The sequence below is a fragment of the Rana temporaria genome, chromosome 1 (genome assembly GCF_905171775.1).
Source record: "Rana temporaria chromosome 1, aRanTem1.1, whole genome shotgun sequence".
Lineage (NCBI taxonomy): Eukaryota > Metazoa > Chordata > Amphibia > Anura > Ranidae > Rana > Rana temporaria.
This window is the reverse complement of record NC_053489.1, coordinates 212,137,645-212,162,310: the sequence shown is the minus strand read 5'-3', so window position 1 is coordinate 212,162,310 and position 24,666 is coordinate 212,137,645. Positions and strand designations below refer to the sequence as shown.

The window sequence follows — 24,666 nt, the reverse complement described above, 5'->3', positions numbered from 1 at the left end:
GCATGGGAGTGTTCCATCCCAGGCAAGAAATAGGAGAAAGTGCAATAATTACTGAAAACTCTAGGAAAGTGTCTAAAGGAATGTGTTACTGCTTTACTGGCATGGGCACAAACTCCATCTCGGAGCAAAACAGTGCAGTAGCAATCAAGCAGCAATTCCTGTGTTCCACAGAGCTTGTAAAAAGCCTTCTGAGCATCCCCAATGATCTTACTTGGCACATAACTAATGCAATGAATTTAATTGACACCAATCAGAAGCCTTGATGATAAATTTTATAAAATTGATGGTTAGACAGATGTGAACTTTAATATGGCATTCTGTGTGCACTAAAAGACAAACACACCTGTGAATGTACGATCTGATGAACTGTGGAGCATCGTAGTTTATTATACACTTCACTCCTTTAATGTCTATTCCTCTGGCTGTGGCATCTGTACTAATTAACCTGTACAAAACAATGAAACAGAGAGATCTGTCAGAAACAAACATTGTATAAGCAGAAAAGGAAGCAGGAGTATAGGAAAAAAAATGGCATTTGCCAGGTACACCATCAAACTACATAAAAAAACTATGTGAATGAGATTTTCTAAACGATATTTTATGCAGAACAGAAAAGTACACAACACGTCCACCAGAAAAAAAAACTCACATGTAGATGTGCACAATTACTGATGACATATGGGTACAGATGGATACAAGATGGATGAAATATAATGCAATTTACTACATGTACCCAAACTCACAAGAAATAAATAAACCGAAGCAAGTACATCATGACAACTCACAGCTGTAGCTTTCCCTGCTCAAACTCCTTCAAGGTCTTCTTCCTTTCCCCAGGGCTGAGACGAGAAGAGAATTCAGCCACGGTAGTCCCTCCATAGAGCTTTACAAGAAGGAATAGGCTGTTGAATACAAAGAGGCATCAATCAATCAATCCAGTCATGGTTATGTTACCACAACAGCATATAAAACACCACATTTATTAGCAGAACAGTGGAAATATATATTGAGTGCAAGTATGATAAATATAATATGTAACAGACTGCTCGTCAGATTAACAATTTGGGAGAATATGTTGGAGATCTACATTTAAAACCTGATACAAATAGGCCTATACAATAAGTATGGGTAAAATAAGCGTGGTAATCAAACTTTAGTTTAATTAGGTCAAATTGGGGAACTGTATATTGTGCATTTAATCTCAAGTAGAAGTGTACCCCAAAATTAAAAAAGCACCAGTCCAAACACATCTGTTAATAAGGGGACGAATTTTAGCGGACAGTATCTAAACCCCAAAATTAAAAAGGTAATACAGTGAGGGAAAAAAGTATTTGATCCCCTGCTGATGTTGTACATTTGCCCACTGACAAAGAAATTGTTAGTCTATAATTTTAAGGCCTCATGCACACTGGAAGATAAAATAATGTTATAAAAATGGCAGTATTTTCTTGTTGTATCTCACTGTTAAAATAAACCTACCATTAAAATTATAGACTGATCATTTCTTTATCAGTGGGCAGACATACAAAATCAGCAGGGGATCAAATCCTTTTTTCCCCTCACTATATATTGCAGCTTGTTGTTACTTAAATGTGGTGGCTGCATTCAACTTTTTTTTAGATGTTTTCTTTTATTTTTACTTGCTAACCCTGCCAATAACTCACTTTCTGTTCCTTGGTGGCTACACCTACTCAGTTAATTGTATCTATGGAGGAAGCCATGGCTGTCATCCAGGCTATACTTTAAATAGATCTTCCTCTCCTTACCTTCTTGACATAAAAGCTGGGACAAGAAGTAGTTTACACAAGGCTGGTAACAGTTGTTTGTGTTTTAGCTTGTCTAAAACGGAAGTGACAAGAAAATCTTCTGTACTAGCTGAAAACTTTCATAGCCCGAAAAATAAAAACGAATGCAGCAACCACAACAAAAAAACAGCGAGCTGCAATATATAAAGTGTTTGTTCCTAGATTAAGATATCTTTTAACTTTAACAATTCCCCGCCAATCATTGTCAGTCCAATGGCCTTTCTATGACAGGGTGATGATACTAAATGCCCAGCAGTGAAATCACAGCAGCTTTGCCACTGTAGCTGCTAGACTGCTAGGGCTGCATTGCTTGTTGAGAAGGATGGTTATCAGTACTGTCACTGCTGAAGCCAGTGTAGGACATGTGGAGGTTTGAATACACAGGGGAATGTAGTAGGGACAAATTGTTTGACTGTAGAGGGAATTTAAAGTGAGCTTTTTACTATGTCCAAAGTAGTAAATAACCATTCCCCTTTCAAACATCCCCCCCCCCTGATTTGTAACGAAGCCCTTTAAAAAAAAAAAGACAGTACCTTCAAAATATTGGGGAACTCCTAGAATATGTTACTTCAGTGTTAGGCATTCTGAAAAGTCGGGGAAAATGGGGGCATGCAAAATAGGCTGTGTCGGGGGGGTTGTAGAACACCAATGAAACGTTAAAAAGCATAGGATGTTTACGTTTGTTGCTCTGAAGTTAACGTGCTACTATGCCTACTATCTCAGCAAGGTAATAAGAGATAGCCATCTTATTTAGTTACAGGTTCATTAAAAATAAAAGAATAAAATAAAAATGAAATGCCTTTTAAATGCAGCCAATATAAATGACCCGAATCTACTTGTGTTATCTTTCTGTAAAACCCTTCACAGGAGGACAACAATTCTACCCATCTAACGAAAGGTGGTTCAGGAAAGGAGCAGAGAAAAGAAAGATCTCCGCTTTTAACTGCAACCATGAGATGAGATCACGGACAAAATGTGCGATTCACAAGGCTAGCTAAACCGAATTACAAAGTAAGAACGCTCACACACACAATTATTTTACTTGTGTATTTAGATATTTCTTAAGTTCGGCTTTAAAAACTGCTGCCAATGCAAGCAATGCTAGTCTTCCAAACATCAGCTGACAATCCATATCCTAAAATCAAATAAAGTGACTCACCGGTGAGAGGACTCCCTGGAGTTGGCGAAGCAGAGCACACGAGAGAAGCGAAGAGTGTGCAAAAAGTGTAGGAGTATTAGAGGCTTGGAGTTTAGGTTACAGGGAATGTAATAATGCTGAAGAAGACCAGAGAATGCGTTTATTAATTTCTTATACATTACTGTATGCACAAACATACTAAATGAATAACAGTTTAAATACTCTAAGGCCTTGTTACACACGACCGGATCTATTCGCTGGGATTTATCTGCAGATCAGTTCCAGCGGATAGATCCGGTCGTGTGTATGGCCTAGCGGACATTTATCGGCGGATAAAAATCCAGCCGACGGATTTCAAGCGGATAAAAATTTCTTAGCATGCTAAGAAATCTATCCGCTTGAATCCTGTCCAGCGGATTGATCCGGTGGTCTGTACAGATTCACCGGATCAATCCGTCCGCTGCCCTCCCTCGCATGCGTCGTAATGATTCGACGCATGCGTGTAAGTCTTTACCTTCCAGCGCCACGCACGTCGCCGCGTCATCGGCGCGACACGTCACCGCGGATGGATTCCGCGAGGATTTCGATCTGATGGTGAGTACAGCCATCAGAGCCAAATCCGCCAGAGGATTTATCCGCTGGAAACGGTCCGGCCGACCGTTTCCAGCGGATATCCTCTGGTGTGTACGGGGCCTAATGGAAAAAAATAATAATGGGCGTTTATACAAGTAGAGCTCTCTTGTGGAGAACAAGCAGTAACAAATCTGCTTTCCTTCATACATTTAAGAGGCTGCACTGATGACACCTGCCACAACGTTCAGCTCTGGTTTGGTTGCCATTCCAGTGCTGTACAGGAGCTGTAGTTGGGTCATCCCTTTGTCTATGAAGAAAGAAATGATCTCTGACTGATCATAGATATTTCCTAATAGTCACATGTATTTACTGTCACTTAAGGGTAAATGCATACATGGTTAGATTATTAATAGCTCATTACAGTGCTTGCAAACATCAAGCCAAAATTATCATCTAAATGTGCCCATACAGCATGGGTTAACTGCTAATTTTTGTCTAGGGAATTTCAAAGCAGAGATATACCTATCTAATCCACCGATCCTTCAAGCGCAAGATCGGTCCCTTTCAATCCTGTCCCCGCCCCCCCCCATGTCAGCAGTCTTGTGAATGGACTGTTTTTGATGTCATCACACCCATGGACTAGATCTGGACGCAAGAATGGCAGGAACAGTCAACTGCTTGACGTGGGGGAGCGCGGTTTTCCGGAGGATCAAAGGATCGGGCAAGTATAGCCTTTCAGTGCACCCCTAGACAAAACAAGCAGTTTACCCATGCAGTCCGGGTACAGCCCCAATGCATGGAAGAAAATATTTTTTTCATGGAGTTATGCTTTAAAGGGGTTGTAAAGGTTCGTTTTTATTTTCTAAATAAGTTCCTTTAAAGGGGTGGTTCCCCCTAAAACACATTTCTAACAATAGATTCGTAAGACCCGTTACACTGCGGGTAGGCTGGCTTTTTTTTTTTTAGTACATACCGACATCTCGGCGTCTCGTCCCTTGTCAGTGGGCGTTCCTAGTTGATTGACGTTCCTCGGACGGGCGCATACGTGACGTCACGACTTTCCGAAAGAAGCCGAACGTCGCTGCGCAGGTGCCGTATAGAGCCGACTCTATACGGCGCCTGCGCAATGACGTTCGGCTTCTGTCGGAAAGTCGTGACGTCACGTATGCGCCCGTCCGAGGAACGTCAATCAACTAGGAACGCCCACCGCCAAGGGACGAGACGCCGAGATCTCGGTATGTACGAAAAAAAAAAAAAGCCAGCCTACCCGCAGTGTAACGGGTCTTACGAATCTATTGTTAGAAATGTGTTTTAGGGGGAACCACCGCTTTAAGCTAGTGCATTGTGGGTTCACCTAACTTTTCCTTAGATTTCCCTTCTAAATGTTTTCTTTCTTTGTCTGAATTTCTCACTTCCTGTTTCTGCTCAGTAAACTTGACACCATCATCCGAGCGGTGTTTAGTCAGCCAGAACAGCTTACTGAGGAGGAACAGGAAGTGAGAAATTTAGACATGGAAAACAAAGAAAAAAAACCTTTAGAAGGGAAATGGAAGGAAAAGGTAAGTGAACCAACAATGCACTAGCTTAAAAGGAACCTATTTAGAAAATAAAAAACGAACCTTTACAACCCCTTTAAGTAAGAAACAGAAAGAGCACTGGTATTGTGTAAAGTGTTGTAGCCCACAGCAACTAACCAGTTTTTAAATTACTTTTCAGATCAGGTAAGCAATTCTGTATGGTTGCTATGAACTACAGGACAAAAATGTACTGAGTGTGTACATTTTCAAAAAAATCTAAACTGCTTACCGTTAGGCCCTCTGGAAGTGAGAAGTTTCCAGAAGAGATGCGTTCTTCTGGGTTCTCAGCAGTGGTCTTGTGTGTCTGTTTGTGGACGGAAGAAAATAAACGAGGCTGGTACAGGCCTAGCTGTTGAAGCTTCTCGGGATTGTGAGTCAAAGTGGCAGAGAAGAGCAGTTTCTGCAAGGGGATCCGACACTGGCTAGAACTGAAGAACAAAACAGTCAGTTTCATGGACACAAAGGCCTTTTAAAAAAAAATGCTAAAATATTAATAGGGTAAAAAAAACTTGTACAGAACTAACAGGGCAAATTATATTTATGCAACAAGGAGGTGAATGCTTAAAATATCTGCAAATCAGACTACCATATTTGCCGGTGTATAAGGCGACCGGGCGTATAAGACGACCCCCTGATTTTACAGTCGTTTTAAGATTTTTTTTGCCTGTACTCACTGTATAAGACGACCCCCTTCCCGAGGCTTCCGACGCTTCATATTTCTTCCTTCTGGAGCCATATTCTTTTTCCTTCTTGCTGGAGCCAATCGCGGCGAGCGATGTATTCTTTTAATTAATACAAAGCCTGCTTGGATTGGCAGAGCCTGTAACATCATCAGCCCACGCCTCTCTGACGCTCAAAGCCAATCCGAGCAGGCTACTGTATGTAGCCTGCTCGGATTGGCAGAGGTTGATACTCCAATCAGAGCAGGCTCTGTATTCATTTGAATACATCGCTTACTGGGATTGGCTAAGCGGTATATATGCTATATGTAGCCGAATTACCGCACATCCAGCGGGCAGCTGACCCGGCGTATAAGACGACCCCTGCTTTTTGGCCAGTTTTTTTAAGTGTAAAAGGTAGTCTTATACGCCAGCAAATACAGTAGGTACAAATCTATCTTCACACCATGCAACCCTTGTCCTTCTGTATTTTTTATCTAATGCTATGGAGCACTCAGAACAGGGAGAGTGAAAGTTTTGCACATATAGCTACTTACTTGGCGACAGTGGCCACTACATGCTCTTTCCTGGCAAAAAGCATTGGATGAGTATCCGAATGCACTTTAAACGCTGCCTTAGTAACATGAGGGAGCCAGTCCTGATTCATAGAATCAATCATACGATCTGCTTCATCAATAACCTGCAGGAGAAAAAGGAACCCATAAAGACACTAAAACATAACAAGAGCCCTTGTATGTATTATCTGAAGAGGTCATGCAATAATACAGTTCAGTTTTACCAAGAAGCGCAGATGTCTAAGAGTGAATCCCTCTGTCTGCTGAATGTGATCAACAAGCCTTCCTGGCGTGCACACAATGATGTCGGCCAAACTGCAGAATGCAGACAATCTGTGGGCAACAATATCCAAAAAATAAATAAATACAACCACTAAAGATGAAACAGCAAGGCATGTGACAATAAAATATGAGGTAGTCCGCCTGAAAACGAAAAACTCACTTTCTAACTACCAAAGTCTCCTGCTCCTTAGCAAATGATTTAAGACCTGCTACCAAGACAACTTTCAGTCCGGTACCATCCACGTAAATGTTAAACACCTTGCACACCTAACAAGAGGAAGAAACAAATTTCATTTTAAAGAGCGAGAGGAGAGCGGTTACTGACAGCAATAGCATGTCTACACAATTTCCATTTACCTGTTGTGCCAACTCCTTGGTGGGTAACACGACAAGAGCGCGAACCTCACATACAACACGTTGCAGTAAAGCCTGTGGACCAACATAGGCTGTTAATAAATGTAATAGCACTGAGATTTTAAGAAAACACTAACATATACAGCAGCAATGTAAAATATGTAGGTATTTATGCAACTGTTATCACAGTAATAACCAAAAAATAAAAATAAAATAACCTCTCATCAAGTCGGCCTCTTCTCTTGCTGTCCATGGATGCAGAGAAAGCCTTTGACCAGGTGAACTGGGCATTCATGCAAGCCACTCTAGAGCATATTGGGTGCAGGTCACCCATGTTTAGTTGGATCCTATCCCTTTATTTCAATCCCTCAGCTGCAGTCAAGATCAATGACACGAGATCTGACTTTTTTTTTACTTTGCCAATGGCACGTGGCAGGGTTGTCCCTTGTCCCCTCAGATTTTCATTATTTTCTTAGAGCCCTTTTTGTGGACCGTAAGAGCGGACCTGGGCATTGCTGACTTTCAAAAATCATTGAGGTCACACAAAGTGGCTGCGTTTGCAGATGATTTGATATTTTTTCTAACAGACCCACTCACTTCGGTTCTGAAACTGCTTCAGTCTCTACAAGAGTATGAAATTCTCTCTATTTTCTGAATCAACCTATCCAAGTCCTCTGTTCTAAACATTACAGTAGAAAGAGTCACAGTTTGCTCATTACGTTCTTCAGTCCCTCTCTCCACTGGGCTATTGACTCTAGCTACTAACTGAGAGTTGACATTACTTCTGACACTTCTGCTCTTTATTTGTCCAATTGTGCCCCCTTGCTCTTCCATCTTAAAGCGGGAGTTCACCCATTTCGTGACGCGATGGATGCGACCGTCGGAAGCCTCTCGGAAACCTGTCAATCAAGAAGGAACGCCCATTCCCGAAGCCCATACCCGGAAGCGACGGAGAGGATGCGTCTCGTAAACGGGTAAGTACTGCACATATTTTAAAATAAATAGCCGATTCCCCTAGTAATAACGAGCAGGAATCTAAGGGGGAAAAGTGCCCTCTAAGGGTGAACCCCCGCTTTAAAGCTGATCTACTCCACTGGCATTCACTCACCTTAACCTGGTTTGGCCACTGCAGTGCACTAAAGATGACAATACTTCCTAAGGTGCTGTATCTGCTACAGACACTTACCATTCGCCTCCAGGGCTGTCTTAATGAGAGGGCACACCTGTGCACTGGCCAGGGGCCCCAGCTGCATGGGGGGCCCCTGCCCTTTCCCCAAAGCAGCTTGTCCTTGAGCCCGGGCTGCCCCTCTACATCCCAGATGTCCCCCCAGCACTCTGACCCCTCTTCACCCTAGATATCCCCTAACTCCTACCTACTTGATTTCTGTTTACCTGCACTGTCTCCATTGTAGGGGCCCCAGAGCATTACCGTATTTATCGGCGTATAACGCGCACTTTTTTCCCCCTAAAATCAGGGGGAAATCGTGGGTGCGCGTTATACGCCGATATAGTTTAAAAACGGCATTGTACATACCGCATATAGTGCCTTGGGAGCTGCGATCTCAGGCGACAGGCAGGCATCAGAGACAGGGGGGTCCCGGTACAATCAGATCCAGCAGACACCCAGACCCGGCGGCAGACACCCCCCCGCCGCCCCCACACATAAGCCAGTCCAACCTCCGCAGCCCTCGTAGCGTAGCCACGGTAACGCTCTGCACTGCTCGCGAGAGCCAGACTGGCCCACGCGCAGAGAACAGCAGGAGAACGCCCGCCGCCGGACCCGACAGAGCATATACAGGTACAAATCATTAAAGGCAGAATTATGCTCAGGAATGTGTGAAACTAGAAGAAATGTCTGCAACGAATAGAGCCTTCAGCCTGGGAAGCTAAATCCAGCAGCCAAGGCATTAACTGTTTGTCTCACTCCACACCATTCCAGAATGGACTGGCGCTATGTTATCAAGTACTCATCTGTACAGGTACAAATCATTTACCGTACATGAAAAGCTAACTAAAAAAAAAAAAAAAAGGGCTAAGGCTGTTGGTCGTAAGAGAGCGATAAATTATAATGCCAGCGAGGGGGGAAGCAATGAATGACACTGCCTGACAGGGGGGAGGGGGAGCTAAAAGAAACACACATCACACACTGGCTGACAGCCCCCCTCCTTGCAAATAGTTTGTGTCTCTTTGCCCTGCCTTGTCAGGCATCAGTGTTCACTGGTCTTAACCACTTCAGCCCCAGAAGGATTTACCCACTTCCTGAGCTACCCTTATTTTGCTTAAAAGTTCAGTATTTAAATATTTTTTTTTTTTCCTGAAACTTCCTTCTTAAAATTAGGGTGCGCGTTATACGCCGGTGCGCGTTATACGCCGATAAATACGGTACTTTGCCCAGGGGCCCATGATGCTATTAAGACGGCCCTGTTTGCCTCCCTCTGAAACCGCGGGGAGGGGTTGGCCTTCCAGATGTGTGGACTTACTACAGAGCAGTGCACCTCACCAGGTTAGTGGACTGGCACGGTCATGCTGAAGCGAAACATTGGGTAGCCATGGAATTGGAAGATTCTAATGACACGGCAAAGAATTGGCCTCTGCTGAAAGCTCTCAGTGATCACCCTACCCTTAAAGTGGTTGTATACTCTCTTGTGATACATGCACCTACAGGTAAGCCTACATTAAGGCTTACCTGTAGGTGCTTGCAATATCTCCGTAACCTACATAGTTAAGGAGATATTTGCAGAAAAGTGGGCGCCGATGTCTACCTAGACACCGGCGCAGGCGCACTGAGCACGGCGGCTCTTGAATGGAGCCTTGCGGAAAGTGCCGGAAATGTACGCATGCTCGGGGATCGTGCCGTTCCGTATGCATGCAGTCACATTGCCGGAGCGGCGATACCCGGAAGTCACTCCGGGTATCATGGCGGTGACAGAGGACGTGTCCAGGGACCGCTGCGGGGGCTTCGATCTAAGGTAAGTAATTGATAATGAGCTAGTATGCTAGTCAAACTAGCTCATTATGCCTTTGCCTTGCAGGTTAAAAAATATATATATACTTTTGGGGTATACAACCGCTTTAATAGCATGTTGTTGGCTGCCAAGGCATCCTTTGACACTCTTAGGTGTCACCATTGCCTTCTCCCATGGTACCAATATTGGGAAATCCAGAATTTGAACCGGGCCTCCCCATTTTCAGCATGAATGGCCGCCTTCATTTTTGTGACTTTACAGGATCTGACAGTCAGTTCTCTTATTTTGCTGGGATGACCGCTACTGACCCCCCACTAGACTTCAGTTACGTAATTGTAATGCACCGGTGTTCGTACTCTCCGGGTATACTTTGTCAACTTACAGAACTGGAGCGTATCTTTCATGAGAAGTTACCAATTCGTCATTGTCTTTTGATGATCTACTCTTCCCTGATTCGGTCAGAGACAGGGTATGTCCCTACAGTCCTCTCTAAGTGGGAATCGAAAATTGAAACTCAATTCACTGACTTACAGAAATCTTCCATTGCCACTAGAGTTTAAAAGAGACCTGTTACAAGATCTTGTCTCTTCTGAATCTGTACTTTTCTTATGTATAAAGGGACCCCTGAACCCTTACTCCACCTACACTTTTTGTAGCTGCTGACTTTTAATAAACACAGAAATAGGTGGAACTCCGCTGTAAGCAAGTAAGGGTTTAAATGAGGGCCCGTTCACAATAGAATGCTGTTCAGGAAACCCATGTTCTGTGTCGGTTTCCCGAACAGGGTTGAGTGCATTTTAATCACCAGCAACCACCCCCCCAAAGCTGCAGACAGGGTTGTTCGCATGTAGCGGTCTCAATGCTTTACCTCCCGTCATGTTCGGCGGTACTGCAAAAGAACCAGAAAACTGGCAAACACATTGGTTCCCCCACTTTCAGGGTTAAAACAGGCAGTGGGGAGGCATCAAACGTCTCTGAAAAAATGATCTGAACGCAGATCGCTTTACTAGAGGCCCAGAAAATTAGCCACACATCTAAACTTAGTTTTAGTTGGATTTCAGCATGCTCACCTGTACGATGGGAATGACAAAAGCCAGAGTCTTTCCACTGCCAGTGGGTGCAGACACACAAATATCACTGGGGCGATATCCTCCCCGTCCCAGAAGAAATCCATGAGTGCAGCTCTCCAGGATAGCTGGTATAACCTCAGCTTGAACTAACAATCAGGTGAAAAAACAAAAAACTGAGTTTTAGGGGAGTAAATAAAAAAATGATAATCTTTAACAGAAAAACTTTTTTTTTTAAATATAAAAAGAATATAAAGAATGGATGTCTGGGCCTACCTGGAAAAAAGGAATGCACTTTGTTGGCTTTTAGTTTAATTGCAAGCTTAGGATGCAAACCAGGGACATCAGGAATTGAAACTAGGTTCTGCTTGATTTCCCTGTGAACAACAGAAGGCTTTGCCAACCACTGTGGTAGAACTGGCATCACCTGCACAATAAAATAAAATAAAAATGTTGATTTATTAAAAAATGTTATGGTCTCAAGCTCACTTGAAAGGCTGACTTCTTATTTTCTAAGCAGAGATGATGCTCATTTCAGTGATCTCATCAAATGATACAGCATTTAAAACAATGCACAACATACAGTTATAGGTGGATCCAGGAGGACAGAAACATTTTATAAAATTAGCCACATGTCAATTGTTAGAATAGTAAAGAAAATTGACAAAACATTTTTGTAAATGAAGAGACCGCCACGTTTTCCCTGCTGCTCCTGTCTGAAGAGTTTTTCTATATAGCCAACAGGATCAACAAATGGGTGCTTAGGGCTGTAATGTATTTACCAATTTAAATACAAGTTTAGAGACTTACAAAGAGTAAGTGTGGGAAGACTACATTTATTTTCCAATCTCCTAATTAAGCATTAGTTTAACATGACACCCAGGCGGCTAGCATTTTCAGAAGAAAAAGGTCATTTGTTTCAACCACCATATTGCTCTTATGACAGGCTTCCATTACCTATAAAATGTAACTTGCACATAAACCTAACCCTAGTAATTTAGTCTTATAAACCAATTACCTCCTAAATGAAGTTTGAACATTTAAAGCGGAGTTCCGGCCACAATTTCACTTTTTAAATATAAATACCCCTGTAATACACAAGCTTAATGTATTCTAGTAAAGTTAGTCTGTAAACTAAGGTCCGTTTTGTTAGGTTGTTACAGCATTTAGACACTTTATAAAATAGAAATTGACGGGGGCCATCTTAAGTGTGTGCATCATGAAGCCAGACTGTATGACTTCCTGGATTTCAGCCTTGCAAATCTCGCACATGCTCAGTGCTGCACAAGCAGTGTCAGATCAGGTTTCAGCACCTGTGCTGTCCAAGTCACATGATTCTTTGAGACTGGGGAGTGCACAGACTACTGGAAAGTTACACCCACTACATTCCCAGGAGTCTGTGCGGTGTAGGTTAGGAAGCATTAAGCACCTAGGTGCAGGAAGTGGGAAGATTAACTATTCTGCCTAGCAACAACACTTTGAAGGCATCTAAAAAAAAAAAAATGTTTTCGTAAAGGACTAATGAAATTTTTTTAAAACTACTGATGTAATGTTATATTTATGGGTGGAACTCCACTTTAACTCTGTTCTTCATTTTAACATTAACCATTTACCTTACTCTTGAAATGAAGCTTCCGCTCGTATGGCCTAGGTGATCCGGCTGGTAGTGGGAGCGGGTACCTCTCAGAACCAGAAAATATAAAATTTAAAAGTTGGAGTAGGCGGGGGGGGGGGGGGGGGGGGGGGAGAAGCAGAAAAGTTAAACTTCCCCTTTTGGGTTAAGCTCTACTTTAAGTTATTTGTGAATTCTTAATCAGTAAACGCACCTTAAAGCAAACCTTTAAGCTGGTCATAGATGGATTTGGTAATACTGCCTCCTGTGTGAAAGAAGCCTTAAGCCCTGTACACACGATCGGATATCTGATGGAATCTAGTCCGATGGATTTTTTTCGTTGGATATCCGATGAAGCCGACTTTCATCAGTCTTGCCTACACACCATCAGTAAAAAATCCGACCGTGCCAAAACGCGGTGATGTAAAACACTACGACCTGCTGCGTCGACTTGATTCTGAGCATGCATGGATTTTTGACCGATGGACTTCCACACAGACGATCATTTGGTTATCCATGGAAAAAATTTAAAACATGTTCTATTTTTTTCACCAATGGAAAACCAACCGATGGGGCCCACACACGATCGGTTTGTCCGATGAACAGTCCATCGGTCTGTTTTCATCTGACAAACCGATCGTGTGTACAGGGCTTTAGAGTCTTTGGTATGATCTTTGAGAATTACTCATTTCACATTACAAGCTTCTAGAGAGGCCAGAAAACGCCTAGTCACTGATACACTTTAAAATATTTTTTAAAAACGCCAAAACCCTTTTATTCATTTTGGATACAGTAGAGAGGAATTAAAACCCTGTTATACCATCAAGGAAATTTCCCTTCACTTATTGACTGAGAGAGACAACAGGAAGCAAGTGAAAACCTCTCCAAAGCTATGAAGAAATCTCCTCCCAGACAGTTGTCATCAGAAAAGATGTTCCCACTGGAACCTTTCCCCTCATCTTCTGTTTCTGCAAAAACGAAAAAAATCTAGATTTGCCATCAATTCCTCTATGGAACAGAATGGTCACCTGGACAAATCTCACCACCCAGGACAGACGGAAATAAAAAATTGACAGAAAAAAAAAAAATCTGCCCTTATATATAGGAGTTGTACCCCTTCTCCTTAACCAGTTAGCGACTGTGTCACGCAGATATAGTGGGGTACATCCTACCTGTTTTCGACCACCAGAGGGCGCATCCGCTGCACGGCAGGGGGCCCGATGCGCCTGGCCAGCAGGCATGAGGATTTGTGTGTTTAAACACACAAATCCCTGTGCTGTTAGAGGAGAGGAGCCATATTGTTTATCCCTACAAAGTAGGAAAAAGGTTACGACTTCTCTCCTAGTCACTCAAATCCCCACACAGTTAGAACATGCCGAGGGAACACACATTTAACCCCTTGATCGCCCCCTAGTGTTAACCCCTTCCCTGCCAGGGACATTTACACAGTAATCAATGCATTTTTACAGCGATCAGTGCTGTAAAAATGCACTGATTACTGTGTAAATGTCCCTGGCAGGGAAGGGGATAACACTAGGGGGCGATCAAGGGGTTAAATGTGTGTTCCCTCTGCATGTTCTAAATGTGTGGGGATGTGAGTGACTAGGAGAGAAGCCGTATCTAGATTTTTACAGCACTGATAGCTGTATAAATGCCAATGGTCCCAAAAAAAGTGTCAAAAGTCTCCGATCTGTCTGTTGCATTGTTGCAGTACCGCTAAAAATCGCAGATCACTGCCAATACTAGTTAAAAAAAAAAATCTTTCCCATAGTTTGCAGATGCTATAACTTTTGCGCAAACCAATCAATATACGCATATTGCATTTTATTTTTTTTTTACTTTTGGGGATAATTATTAGGGTTGTCCCGATACCGATACTAGTATCGGTATCAGGACCGATACAGAGCATTTGCGCGAGTACTTGTACTCGCGCAAATGCTCCAGATGCCTGACCCGATACTTGGTCAGCGGGCGGAGGTTTTGAGCGGATAGGTCGGGCAGAGTTTGCAAGCGGAGAGGGCGGGTGTATGCTGCTCTCCCCCTCCGCTCGCCCCGTCCCCCTCCGTGCTCCTGCTGTCCTCCATGCTGTGTCCTGTGTCCCCCCTAGTGATGCTGCTGTCGGCGCTCCTCCGTTTTCCTGCTGTCCTCCATGCTGTGTCCCGTGTCCCCTACCGTGATGCTGCTCTCCCCCCGAGTGATGCTGCTGTCCGCGCTCAGTGTCCCCCTCCGTGATCCTGCTTTCTTCATGTCCTCATCCATGCTCTGTGTTGTCCTCCTCCGTGATGCTGCTCCCCCCCCTCCATGCTGCGTGTCCCGTGTCCCCCCTCCTGCTGCTGTCCCCCTCTGCGTTATGTTTCCCCTCCATGTCCTCCTCCACTCCCTCTGTCCTCGTCAGGATGGAGAGTGGAGGTAGGAGCCGCTAAACCCGGCTCCTACCTGTTCTAAATGAACAGAATCAGTGATCACTGACTCTGTCCATTCACATAACCGAGCATCGTAACCTGTGTTTACGATGCTTCAGTTTATGAATGGACAGGAGCCTCTGTCTCCTGTCCATTAATTTCAGCTGAGGCTGCTGAGAAAGGGACTGGGGAACCTGTATCCCTAGTCCCTTTCTCTGTCTTAAAGGGGAGATGTCAGAGGTCTGTTAAGACCCCTGATATCTCACCAAAGCCCCCCCCAACAGGGCTGATTAGAAAAAAAAATTGCAATTAATAATTATAAAAAAATAAAATGTAAATAATAAAAAAAAAAAAAAAAAAAAAAAAACACTAACAATCCAAAAAAAAAATAAAAAGCCACTGTCCCATGACATTAAAAAAAGTATCGGTATTCAGCATCGGCGAGTACTTGAAAAAAAGTATTGGTACTTGTACTCGGTCTCAAAAAAGTGGTATCAGGACAACCCTAATAATTATTATTGCAAAAAGTAAAAAATATGTATTTTTTTTCAAAATGTACGCTTTTTTTTTGTATATAGGGCAAAAGATAAAAACCGCAATTTTTATTTGGGTACAGCATTGAAGTGACGGTCGAACGTCCACGCAATTGTCAGTTAAAGCGACGCAGTGGCAAATTGTAAAAAAGTGCTCCGGTCAGGAAGGGAGTAAAACCTACCGGGGCTGAAGCGGTTAAGTTAGGCACAAAGCTAATTAACTTATAATAGAAAGCCACTTACAGAAAACACAGCTGAAAAACATGGACACATTCACAGAGCAGTCACCTGCCAGTTAGTCCAAACTAGAAGTCAGATGGCCATTTTAAGCAGCCAGGGCACATGGCATTTTACTGACAACAATGCAGACTCAAAAAAAAAAGTATTCAGTAGTCCCCGTATGCCCATCTAGCATTTGGGATTTCTCCCAGCAGAAAATACAAAGCCTGTAATAAGTACACCGCACACTCACCTTCTGAATAGGTTTAGCCTCAAAGCCACCTAGCATGAGGGAGTTTGGATCTGAGGTGCTAGCATTAGCAGAACTTTTCTCTTCCACCTTTGCATCTTCTTTTGGTTCTTCTGGGGTAACACTCTCCTGTATTTCTTTTGGGATTTTCTTTTTGCGCAGTTTTTTCACCTTTACTTCCTCAGTCCCTTGTTCTTCTTTCAGTTTAGCATCACTGGTGGATTTTTTAACTTCACCAGTTGTGTCGGGGAGACTTTTCTTTCGCTTTTTCGCTTTTCTCTTTATTTCAGGTTCCTCTTTGTGGTCATTGGTTTTAGTATTATCATCTTCCTCCTCATTGCTGGACTTAATACCTTCATGTATTCCCTTTTTCTTATCCTGAAGTTCTAATTGGCGATTCCTGGCTTGTTGGCGGAGCTTCTCCAGCAAAGCTTTGGAGCGATCTTTAGATGAATCCACCTCATCTCCGAGGTACCTGGTACGGTTTAAAAATAATTTACATATATTTATGTGCAGAAAATATATTTCCAAAAAGAAAATGCTGATGGAATACACTGGATGGACTGCATATTGATCACGAAAGCAGGCAATAACACGAATGAACTAAAATGGAGGATATACAGTATTTTCATGTGTTTATGTATAGCGTAAACACTAAATTTGCAACACGTTACAGATAATACAGGAGGACACAAATTACACCTATGGCTCGGTTCACATAGGTGTGTTGTAAACCGCATCCGATTCGCATGACAGCTTTCTATGGAGCCGGTTCACATACGTCTGGGCCGGCCGCAGTGCGTTTTAAAAAAGAGTCCTGTATATTTTTCAGTCCGGCTCAAGCGCGATTCAAGTAAAAGTTTGCACCTCACCCGGTGAACAAAACTTGATCAGTATAGCCTACAGTACCTGCCGCTGAGAATGTGTTTTTAGCACAACAGCATCGCGCTGATTCTCGGCGACATGGTGCCGACATCTCGCACTTGCTGGAATAGTAAAAGCACATTCCAGCGAGCGCGTCATAGAAGCGACGGGGATCCGACTTGGATTCCCGCCAATTCTACACGTGTGCGGCGTTTGGTATGAATCCTGAGGGGGAACTCCCCCGCCGGATTGTAAATAAAAATCCGGCATTAGTTCCCCCCTCAGGAGCATGCCGGGCCCTTAGGTCTGGTATGGGTTGTAAGGAGAGCCCCCCTATGCCGAAAAAACGACGTAGGGGGTTCCCCTACAATCCATACCAGACCCGTATCCAAAGCTTCTGTCTTCTTGCTTCTTCTTCTGTCTTCTTGCTTCTTCTTCTGTCGCCTTCTGCTGTCTTCGTTCCTTTAGGTGTTGACACCTCGCTTCCTCCCGCTGCAATGCCGGGTGCGGCGGCTCGCACCGACTTATATAGGCCACCTACGACGTCACAGTCCCATCATGCTCCGGTACCTACCCACGGAGAAGCAAGAAGACAGAAGAAGAAGCAAGAAGACAGAAGAAGAAGAAGCCCGAAGCACACCACCCCCCGCCAAACACGTCGGAGAAAGCCCGCCGGGGGGTGGGCGCTTTTATAAAAGCGACCCCCCCGGCGGCGAAAGAGAACCAGACGGCGGCGAAGAAGAGCGGCACCCCCCCCCCCCAGGAAGACGTCGGAGGAAGCCCGCCGGGGCGCTTTTATAAAAGCGACCCCCCGGCGGCGGAAGAGAACCAGATGGCGGGAAGAAGAGCGGCCCCCACCCGAAGACGTCAAAGAAGCAAGCCCCCCCTCGTGAAAGAGCTAAAGAAGAGAGGGGGGGCCCCGGGGCAGACTAATAAAATATTTTAATACCCTGTGTTGTTTATTTGAGTTTACACTTTGCTTGCAGGTGAATGGGTAGGGGTACGATGTACCCCATACTCATTCACTTAGGGTGGGGGGCCGGTATCTGGGGCCCCCTTATTAAAGGGGGGCTGCCAGATTCCGATAAGCCTCCGGCCCGCATACCCCGACAACCAACGGCCAGGGTTGTCGGGAAGGGGCCCTGTCCTCATCAACATGGGGCAGCGGCGGAAGAGAACCAGATGGCGGGAAGAAGAGCGGCCCCCACCCGAAGACGTCAAAGAAGCAAGCCCCCCCTCGTGAAAGAGCTAAAGAAGAGAGGGGGGGGGCCCCGGGGCAGACTAATAAAATATTTTAATACCCTGTGTTGTTTATTTGAGTTTACACTTTGCTTGCAGGTGAATGGGTAGGGGTACGATGTACCCCATACTCATTCACTTAGGGTGGGGGGCCGGTATCTGGGGCCCCCTTATTAAAGGGGGGCTGCCAGATTCCGATAAGCCTCCCGCCCGCATACCCCGACAACCAACGGCCAGGGTTGTCGGGAAGGGGCCCTGTCCTCATCAACATGGGGGCAGGGTGCTCTGGGGTGGGGAGCCCCGCAGTGCGCCCCCCTGCCCCAGAGCACCCAACCCCCCCATGTTGAGGGCATGCAGCCTAGTACGGCTCAGGAGGGGGCGCTCGCTCGTCCCCACTCCCTTCCTGGCCGGCCGGGTAGCGTGCTTTGGATACGGGTCTGGTATGGATTGTAGGGGAACCCCCTACGTCGGTTTTTCGGCGTAGGGGGGCTCTCCTTACAACCCATACCATGCCGGATTTTTATTTACAATCCGGCGGAGAGTTCCCCCTCAGGAATCATACCAAACGCCGCACACGTGTAGAATTGGCGGGAATCCAAGTCGGATCTCCCGTCGCTTCTATGACGGGTTTGTCTCCATCGTGGCAAGCCAGCTCGGCGCTGGAACCCGCGATGGGGCTCGTAGGTGGTCAATCTCGCAGAGAAAAGGGGAGCGAGATTGACACAATATCGCAGTCACCCACTGTAACTGCAAATATCAAGTAGGACCATAACATATGATTGCCACACATTAATTCTGTAGAACTATTGGATAATAAACAACCAATTCCCCACCAGAGATCAGTTCAGAGGCTTGACCAATCAGCATATGATCAGGACTGTGTCAAATGATAATTGTCTACGAATACTTTAATTGCCTGTGGACATCTTAAAGTAAACCAATGCTTACTAATAACACTGTGGGGGTTATTTACTAAAGGCAAATCCACTTTGCACCTCAAGAGAACTTGGCAGTTCAGTCGTTGTAGATCTGAGGGGGACATGCAAGGAAAATAAAAAACAGCATTTTTGCTTGCACGTTATCGGATGATAAAATCAGCAGAGCTTCCCCTAACTTCAGCTCTTCCCCCTCAGATCTATGGCGAGTGCACTGGCAGTACACTTGTAGTGCAGAGTGGATTTGCCTTTAGTAAATCAACCCCAATAAAAGATCATAAAGTGTTGTTAGAAAAACACTGGAGCACACCTGGACCCTGCAATATTTTTCAAAGACTTTTGGATTTCCAGAATGCACAAAATGGATGTGTTATCGTCAGGGGCAGTGCAAGGATTTTTGTCTACTTAGGCGAAGGTGCATTTTGGTGCCCCCTGACACACCGTACTGTACATTTTATACACTGGTCTGTATATGATGTATAGCATGGTGTTAGGGTTCACACTAGTCTGTATATGATGTACGGCAGTGGTGCCCAACCAGTGGCCCGGGGGCCACATGTGGCCTGTGGAGCCCTCTGATGTGGCCCACAGCTTCCTGCTCTGGAATAGCGGGCTGGCATAAGCCATTGCTTCATGTATAGCAGCAACTTCTGTCACAAGTGGAGCGATACCAAATGCACACTGCCTGGGACAGCAACAGCTGGCGATACCTGAATTAAGTTTAATACTAAACCCAGTGTATATATGGACATATCTGTTCTGCAGTTGTTCCTGGGTTGCTTTCAAACTGATTTGCAGGTGCAGAACAGTGCTCCTGTGGGTTACCTGCTCTGAGCCAAAGACTTCTGTTATTACCTGTGGGTTGGTGCACTTCAGAAAGTGCACCACACCTGCAGGATATAATAGAAGTCTATGGCACCGTGCAGCTAATCGCAGGAAAGCAACAGGTGCACTGCGTTGCACCCTCGGTGTGGGTATATCGCAGCACATCAGTGTGAAAGCAGCCTTAGGCCCCTTTGACATGATCAGTCCGACCCAATTGGACCCTTCGTTCACCTCTATTGATCCACAGATATAAATGGACTTGTGGTCGTTTACACACACCTACCTCTAATTCGATCCACAAAAAAAAAAAAAAAAAACACAGAAGGGGGATCCTTCCCCTTCCATCTGGAGGGCCAATAGAGTAGAGTGGGCTGTGCCCCTGTCTGCTCTGCATATGCAGAGTGGACATGGGCCTGTCATCTGCCCGCTCCATTCATTGTGGCCCGCGACCGGTAACCAAGTCGCTTCAGTGGCCGTCGCCCTTCAAAAGGTTGGACACCTCTGATGTACGGTATGGTGTCAGGGTATAAGACCAGTCTGTACCTCTCTGACACTGTACATTATATACAAATGAGTCTGCCCCCTGACACCGTGCTGTACATTATATACAGATCAATCTGTACCCGTTATATACACTGGTCTGCATATAATGTACAGCACGGTGTCAGGTGACAGACTGGTCTGAACATAATGTATGGTACAGACTGTTCTTAAACCCTGACACCATACCGTAAATTATATACAGATCAATCTGTACGTCATATACAAACCAGTGTACATAATGTACAGTACGTTCTATCGGGGGGGCACCAAAATTCACCTGACCCTGCTGCCACTATACACGAACCAGTCTGTACACTGACACTGTAATGTGCGTTATCTGTCCTATACTGTGTACAGAGCAGTCAGTGAGTGGACAGCACTCCAGTAAGCGCTGGAAGGGCAGGGAAGAGCAGAAAGCCAGTGACTGACCAATAAGGATGAGCTCTGGCGTGTTCGCAAACCCTACGTGCAGAGCCCGCCAGGAGGTCGGCACTGCGTTGCGCTAATCACAGGCAGAGAGACATTTCTTGATCTCTGCCGTTGCGCATCGGAACAATGTCTCACTGCCTGTGATTAACGCAAGGGTAAACAGCTGACCTGTCAGCTTTTCATTTTCTCCATCACGGCTCTCTGCTCAGAGTTGAGGGGAGAACTGAGTGATCAGAGGTGTTTGATTGCTCAGATCTCAGTAGAGGTGGCGGCTGACGTATGCAGCATTGGAATGATGTTGCATCAACCTACATGAGCATAATATTTTTGGGGGGAAAACCCCACACTTCTCTTTTAAATTAACTTTATTGAGATGTCACAAAGACATGTCATAAAGTTTGATTGCCAGCCACATGGTGCATTGCCTTAAAAATGATTAAAAAAAGTACTGCATGCAGCACAGTGGTGTGAACCAGACACAGAGAAGACACGGAACTATGCCTTGCCCATGTGGTGGGGCTGCTCTGGAATAGTAGCCCACTGCTTCTGACTTGAACCAGCCCTAAGTGTTGGGAGTCAATAGAAATACCCAGAACTTCTGGATTCGGAGGATCATGTGACAGCACGGAGCCAATCAGTATTGTCACTAAGGATGAGCTCAGGTGTGTTCGCAAGCCCCACGTGCAGAGCCCGCCAGGAAGTTGGCGCTGTGCTAATCACAGGCAGTGAGACATTTCCCGATCTCTGCAGCTGCACATCGGGACAATGTCTCACTGCCTGAGATTAGTGCAGCGTAGTGCCGACTTTCTGGCGGGCTCTGCACGTGGGGCTTGCGAACACACCTGAGCTCCTTAATTGTCACATGGGAACCTCTGAGTGATCTACAATTCCAGTGAGTCATAGGGATAGATGTACTAAAGGTAAATAGGCTTTGACTTTGCAAGGGAATTTTCCCTTAGCTTACAGAATGAAATGACTTATGTCAATTTATCCCATGCAAGCAAAAACACTATATTTTATATTTTTTCCTTTGAACGATACTGTAAAAGTGAATTTTTTTACCACATTCACCAAGTCAATGATACGTTCCCTTGCAAAGTAAATAGCCTATTTGATTTTAGTAAACCTTCCCCATAGACTTTGCAGGTCTGTGACCGGCAGCTAAGGGAAAGGGACCAGAATGTGGTGCTGGGGTGGTGTGTTATAAAAAGAGCAGTGGAAGGAAAGCACAGGCTTGTTGAATGGCTGTTCAGCAAGTGACAGTGTGCTCCATAGGCACTAAGCTATTGTGGAGTAGAGATCCCATTTAATTCTAAGCCTATACTTTAGCAAGCAGATAGTATATAAGGTTGTGTAATATAGGTGATACGAGGAGAGAACACACACCATACCTGTTAATGACAAACAGTGACATCCTGACTCGTGCACTACATCTGATCTATACCGTACACTGCAGCAACCATCACACGTTCTCCCATGTGTAGTGTCGCACAGCAATGACATCACATGAACCTAGGGAGACTTGCATGTTAGCAGCGCCATCTGCTGGCTGGAGTGTGTTTAGCCGCACCTCTGACAGATACAATGCTACTAACTAAAAGTCGATCTTCACCCAGAAAAACAAAACGTATTTGTGTCTGGCCCCCTCCCCATTTAAATAAAATATAAAAAAAATAACTTTAAGCACTTCCTTTATTTTGATCTAGTCGAGAATGATGTTGCACTCCCTGTAGCGTATTGCGGCACATGCATGCTGCTGGATTCCACACATGCGCAGATTTGCCGTGGCCCGTGGGCTGGGTTCGGACTAAAGCGCATGCATGGAGATGTAGAAGAGGAATCCCCCACATGTGTACAGATGGGCATTGAGTCTCCGCTAGTTCTCGAAGGCAGGGCAGAGCCCTACAGCACATCTGCGCATAGGGTTGCCACCTGTCCGGGATTCACCCAGACAGTCCTAGTTTTGCATCATTTCAAATTGTGTGTCCGAGTTTTAGTCCGCTTGACACATTATTCAGACCGGACTGTGGCAGCTTAGGGCCAGGGGAAAGAACAGGACTAGTTAGAGCGTTTGTTACCCCAACACTTCATATTCCTGATATGTGCCTGCTGTACCATGTATTTGTATGAGAAAGTATCCTGTTCTCTTTGTATTACTTTCTTTATGTGAAATCCCTGGTGTTCCCTGCTTTCCTGTTAAAAACTGACCACACTATGCAGGAGAGCACAATATGGTCAGTTCTCTACCCGTGCTGGGAACTCAGCCTGCTGTCCTCCAATGTTCAGATTTGCCCTGACACGCCCCAGCTGCACAGCCATTCACTGGGAAGCTCAGTGTACTGCTGCTTCTCCCCCCCCCCCCCAGCTCTTATGCAGCTGAGAATAGAGGGAATGTGATTATTTATAAAAAAGGGAAAACAGTTATTTATAATGTTTTTTTTTTTATATCTATGCAAAAATGTTTTGCCTTTCATTTCTATTTTAAACTTAATGGGTTGTTTGACAAGATCAGGGGTCTCCAAACTGCGGCCCCGAGGGCCAGATGTGGCCCTTTGGTAGCCTTTACCGGCCCTTGGGACACTATTTCTCCCACCGATATGGGCCACTATTCCTCCCACTGACAGCCAACAAGAGGGCACTATTTCTTCCTCTGATACCAATGATGGGATAATATTCCTCCTACAAATAGGGGCACGAGTCCTCCTCCTACTGACTACTAACCCTGAGGCCATATTTATTCTCACTGATGCTGGGCCCGGGACACAATCCAGCCCTCCTAAAGTCTGAGGCCTCGTACACAAGATAGGATAGCCAGAGGACAACAGTCTGAAGGACCGTTTTCATCAGTCCAAACCAATCGTGTGTAGGCCTATGGAGGTTATTTAACCTTCGGTCAAAAAAATGAGAACTTGCTTTAAAATTTAACCGATGGATTGGTAACCGATAGGTCAAAACCGATCGTTAGTATGCAAAAGCATCGGTTAAAAACCCACGCATGCTCAGAATCAAGTCGACGCATGCTTGGAAGCATTGAACTTCGTTTTTTTCAGCACGTCGTTGTGTTTTACGTCACCACGTTCTGACACGATCGTTTTTTTAACTGATGGTGTGTACGCACGACGGACCATCAGTCAGCGTCATCGGTTAACCAATGACAACGGTCCTTTGGAACGTTGTCATCGGATGGACTGATCGTGTGTACGAAGGCTTAAAGCACAATAAACTGGCCCTTTGTTTGAAAAGTTTGGAGACCCCTGGACAAGATCATCGTTTACAATCACTTTAATGTTTATTGGGCAGCAGCAGAGTAATCCTTGTGCAGCGGTTCCTAACAAATATAATAAAGTCCTGGCCTCCGTGTCTATATCAATCCACCTGACATGTAATAGCCGGGAACCGCAGCACAAAGATTACTCCGCCGGGACTAGTTGATGATTTTCAGCCACAGGCGTAATCCTTGTGCTGCGGTTCCCAGCAATCACATTCCTGGCGGATTGATGTAGAAGTGGAGATAAGGACTGGTTAGAAGCATCAGAACTGCTACACAAGGATTAATCCGCTGCTGTCCGATAAGCCATTAAAGCGGGATTCCACCCGCGATTTTTTTTTTTTTTTAAAGTCAACAGCTAACAGTGTAGCTGCTGACTTTTAATAAGGACACTTACCTGTCCTAGCCACCCACAATGTCGGTCCCCCGAAGGCGATCCCGTGCGCGACTCGCACAACGCTTTGTGAATGGGCAGCTGCCTCCTGGGATACACACAGTTCCCAGAAGGCAGCGCGGCTCATTCACAAGAAGACATGGAGACGTAGGACAAG

At 45.0% G+C, this 24,666-nt stretch overlaps 1 protein-coding gene across 1 annotated transcript in view; it reads right to left on the bottom strand.

Moving 5' to 3' along the window:
- The window catches only part of DDX51 (DEAD-box helicase 51), a 32,511-nt gene extending 10,154 nt beyond the window's left edge, over nucleotides 1–22,357 (bottom strand). Inside the window, exons 1-12 of the mRNA XM_040349144.1 lie at nucleotides 22,239–22,357; nucleotides 16,016–16,487; nucleotides 11,273–11,423; nucleotides 11,000–11,145; nucleotides 6,967–7,038; nucleotides 6,770–6,876; nucleotides 6,552–6,660; nucleotides 6,310–6,452; nucleotides 5,323–5,521; nucleotides 2,965–3,080; nucleotides 786–902; nucleotides 344–445 (exon numbers count right to left, since the gene is read on the bottom strand). Coding sequence (XP_040205078.1) covers nucleotides 344–445; nucleotides 786–902; nucleotides 2,965–3,080; nucleotides 5,323–5,521; nucleotides 6,310–6,452; nucleotides 6,552–6,660; nucleotides 6,770–6,876; nucleotides 6,967–7,038; nucleotides 11,000–11,145; nucleotides 11,273–11,423; nucleotides 16,016–16,487; nucleotides 22,239–22,261 — 1,757 coding nt within the window. The 5' untranslated portion in view covers nucleotides 22,262–22,357. The remainder of the gene's footprint in view (nucleotides 1–343; nucleotides 446–785; nucleotides 903–2,964; nucleotides 3,081–5,322; nucleotides 5,522–6,309; nucleotides 6,453–6,551; nucleotides 6,661–6,769; nucleotides 6,877–6,966; nucleotides 7,039–10,999; nucleotides 11,146–11,272; nucleotides 11,424–16,015; nucleotides 16,488–22,238) is intronic.
- Nucleotides 22,358–24,666: the final 2,309 nt, after the last annotated feature.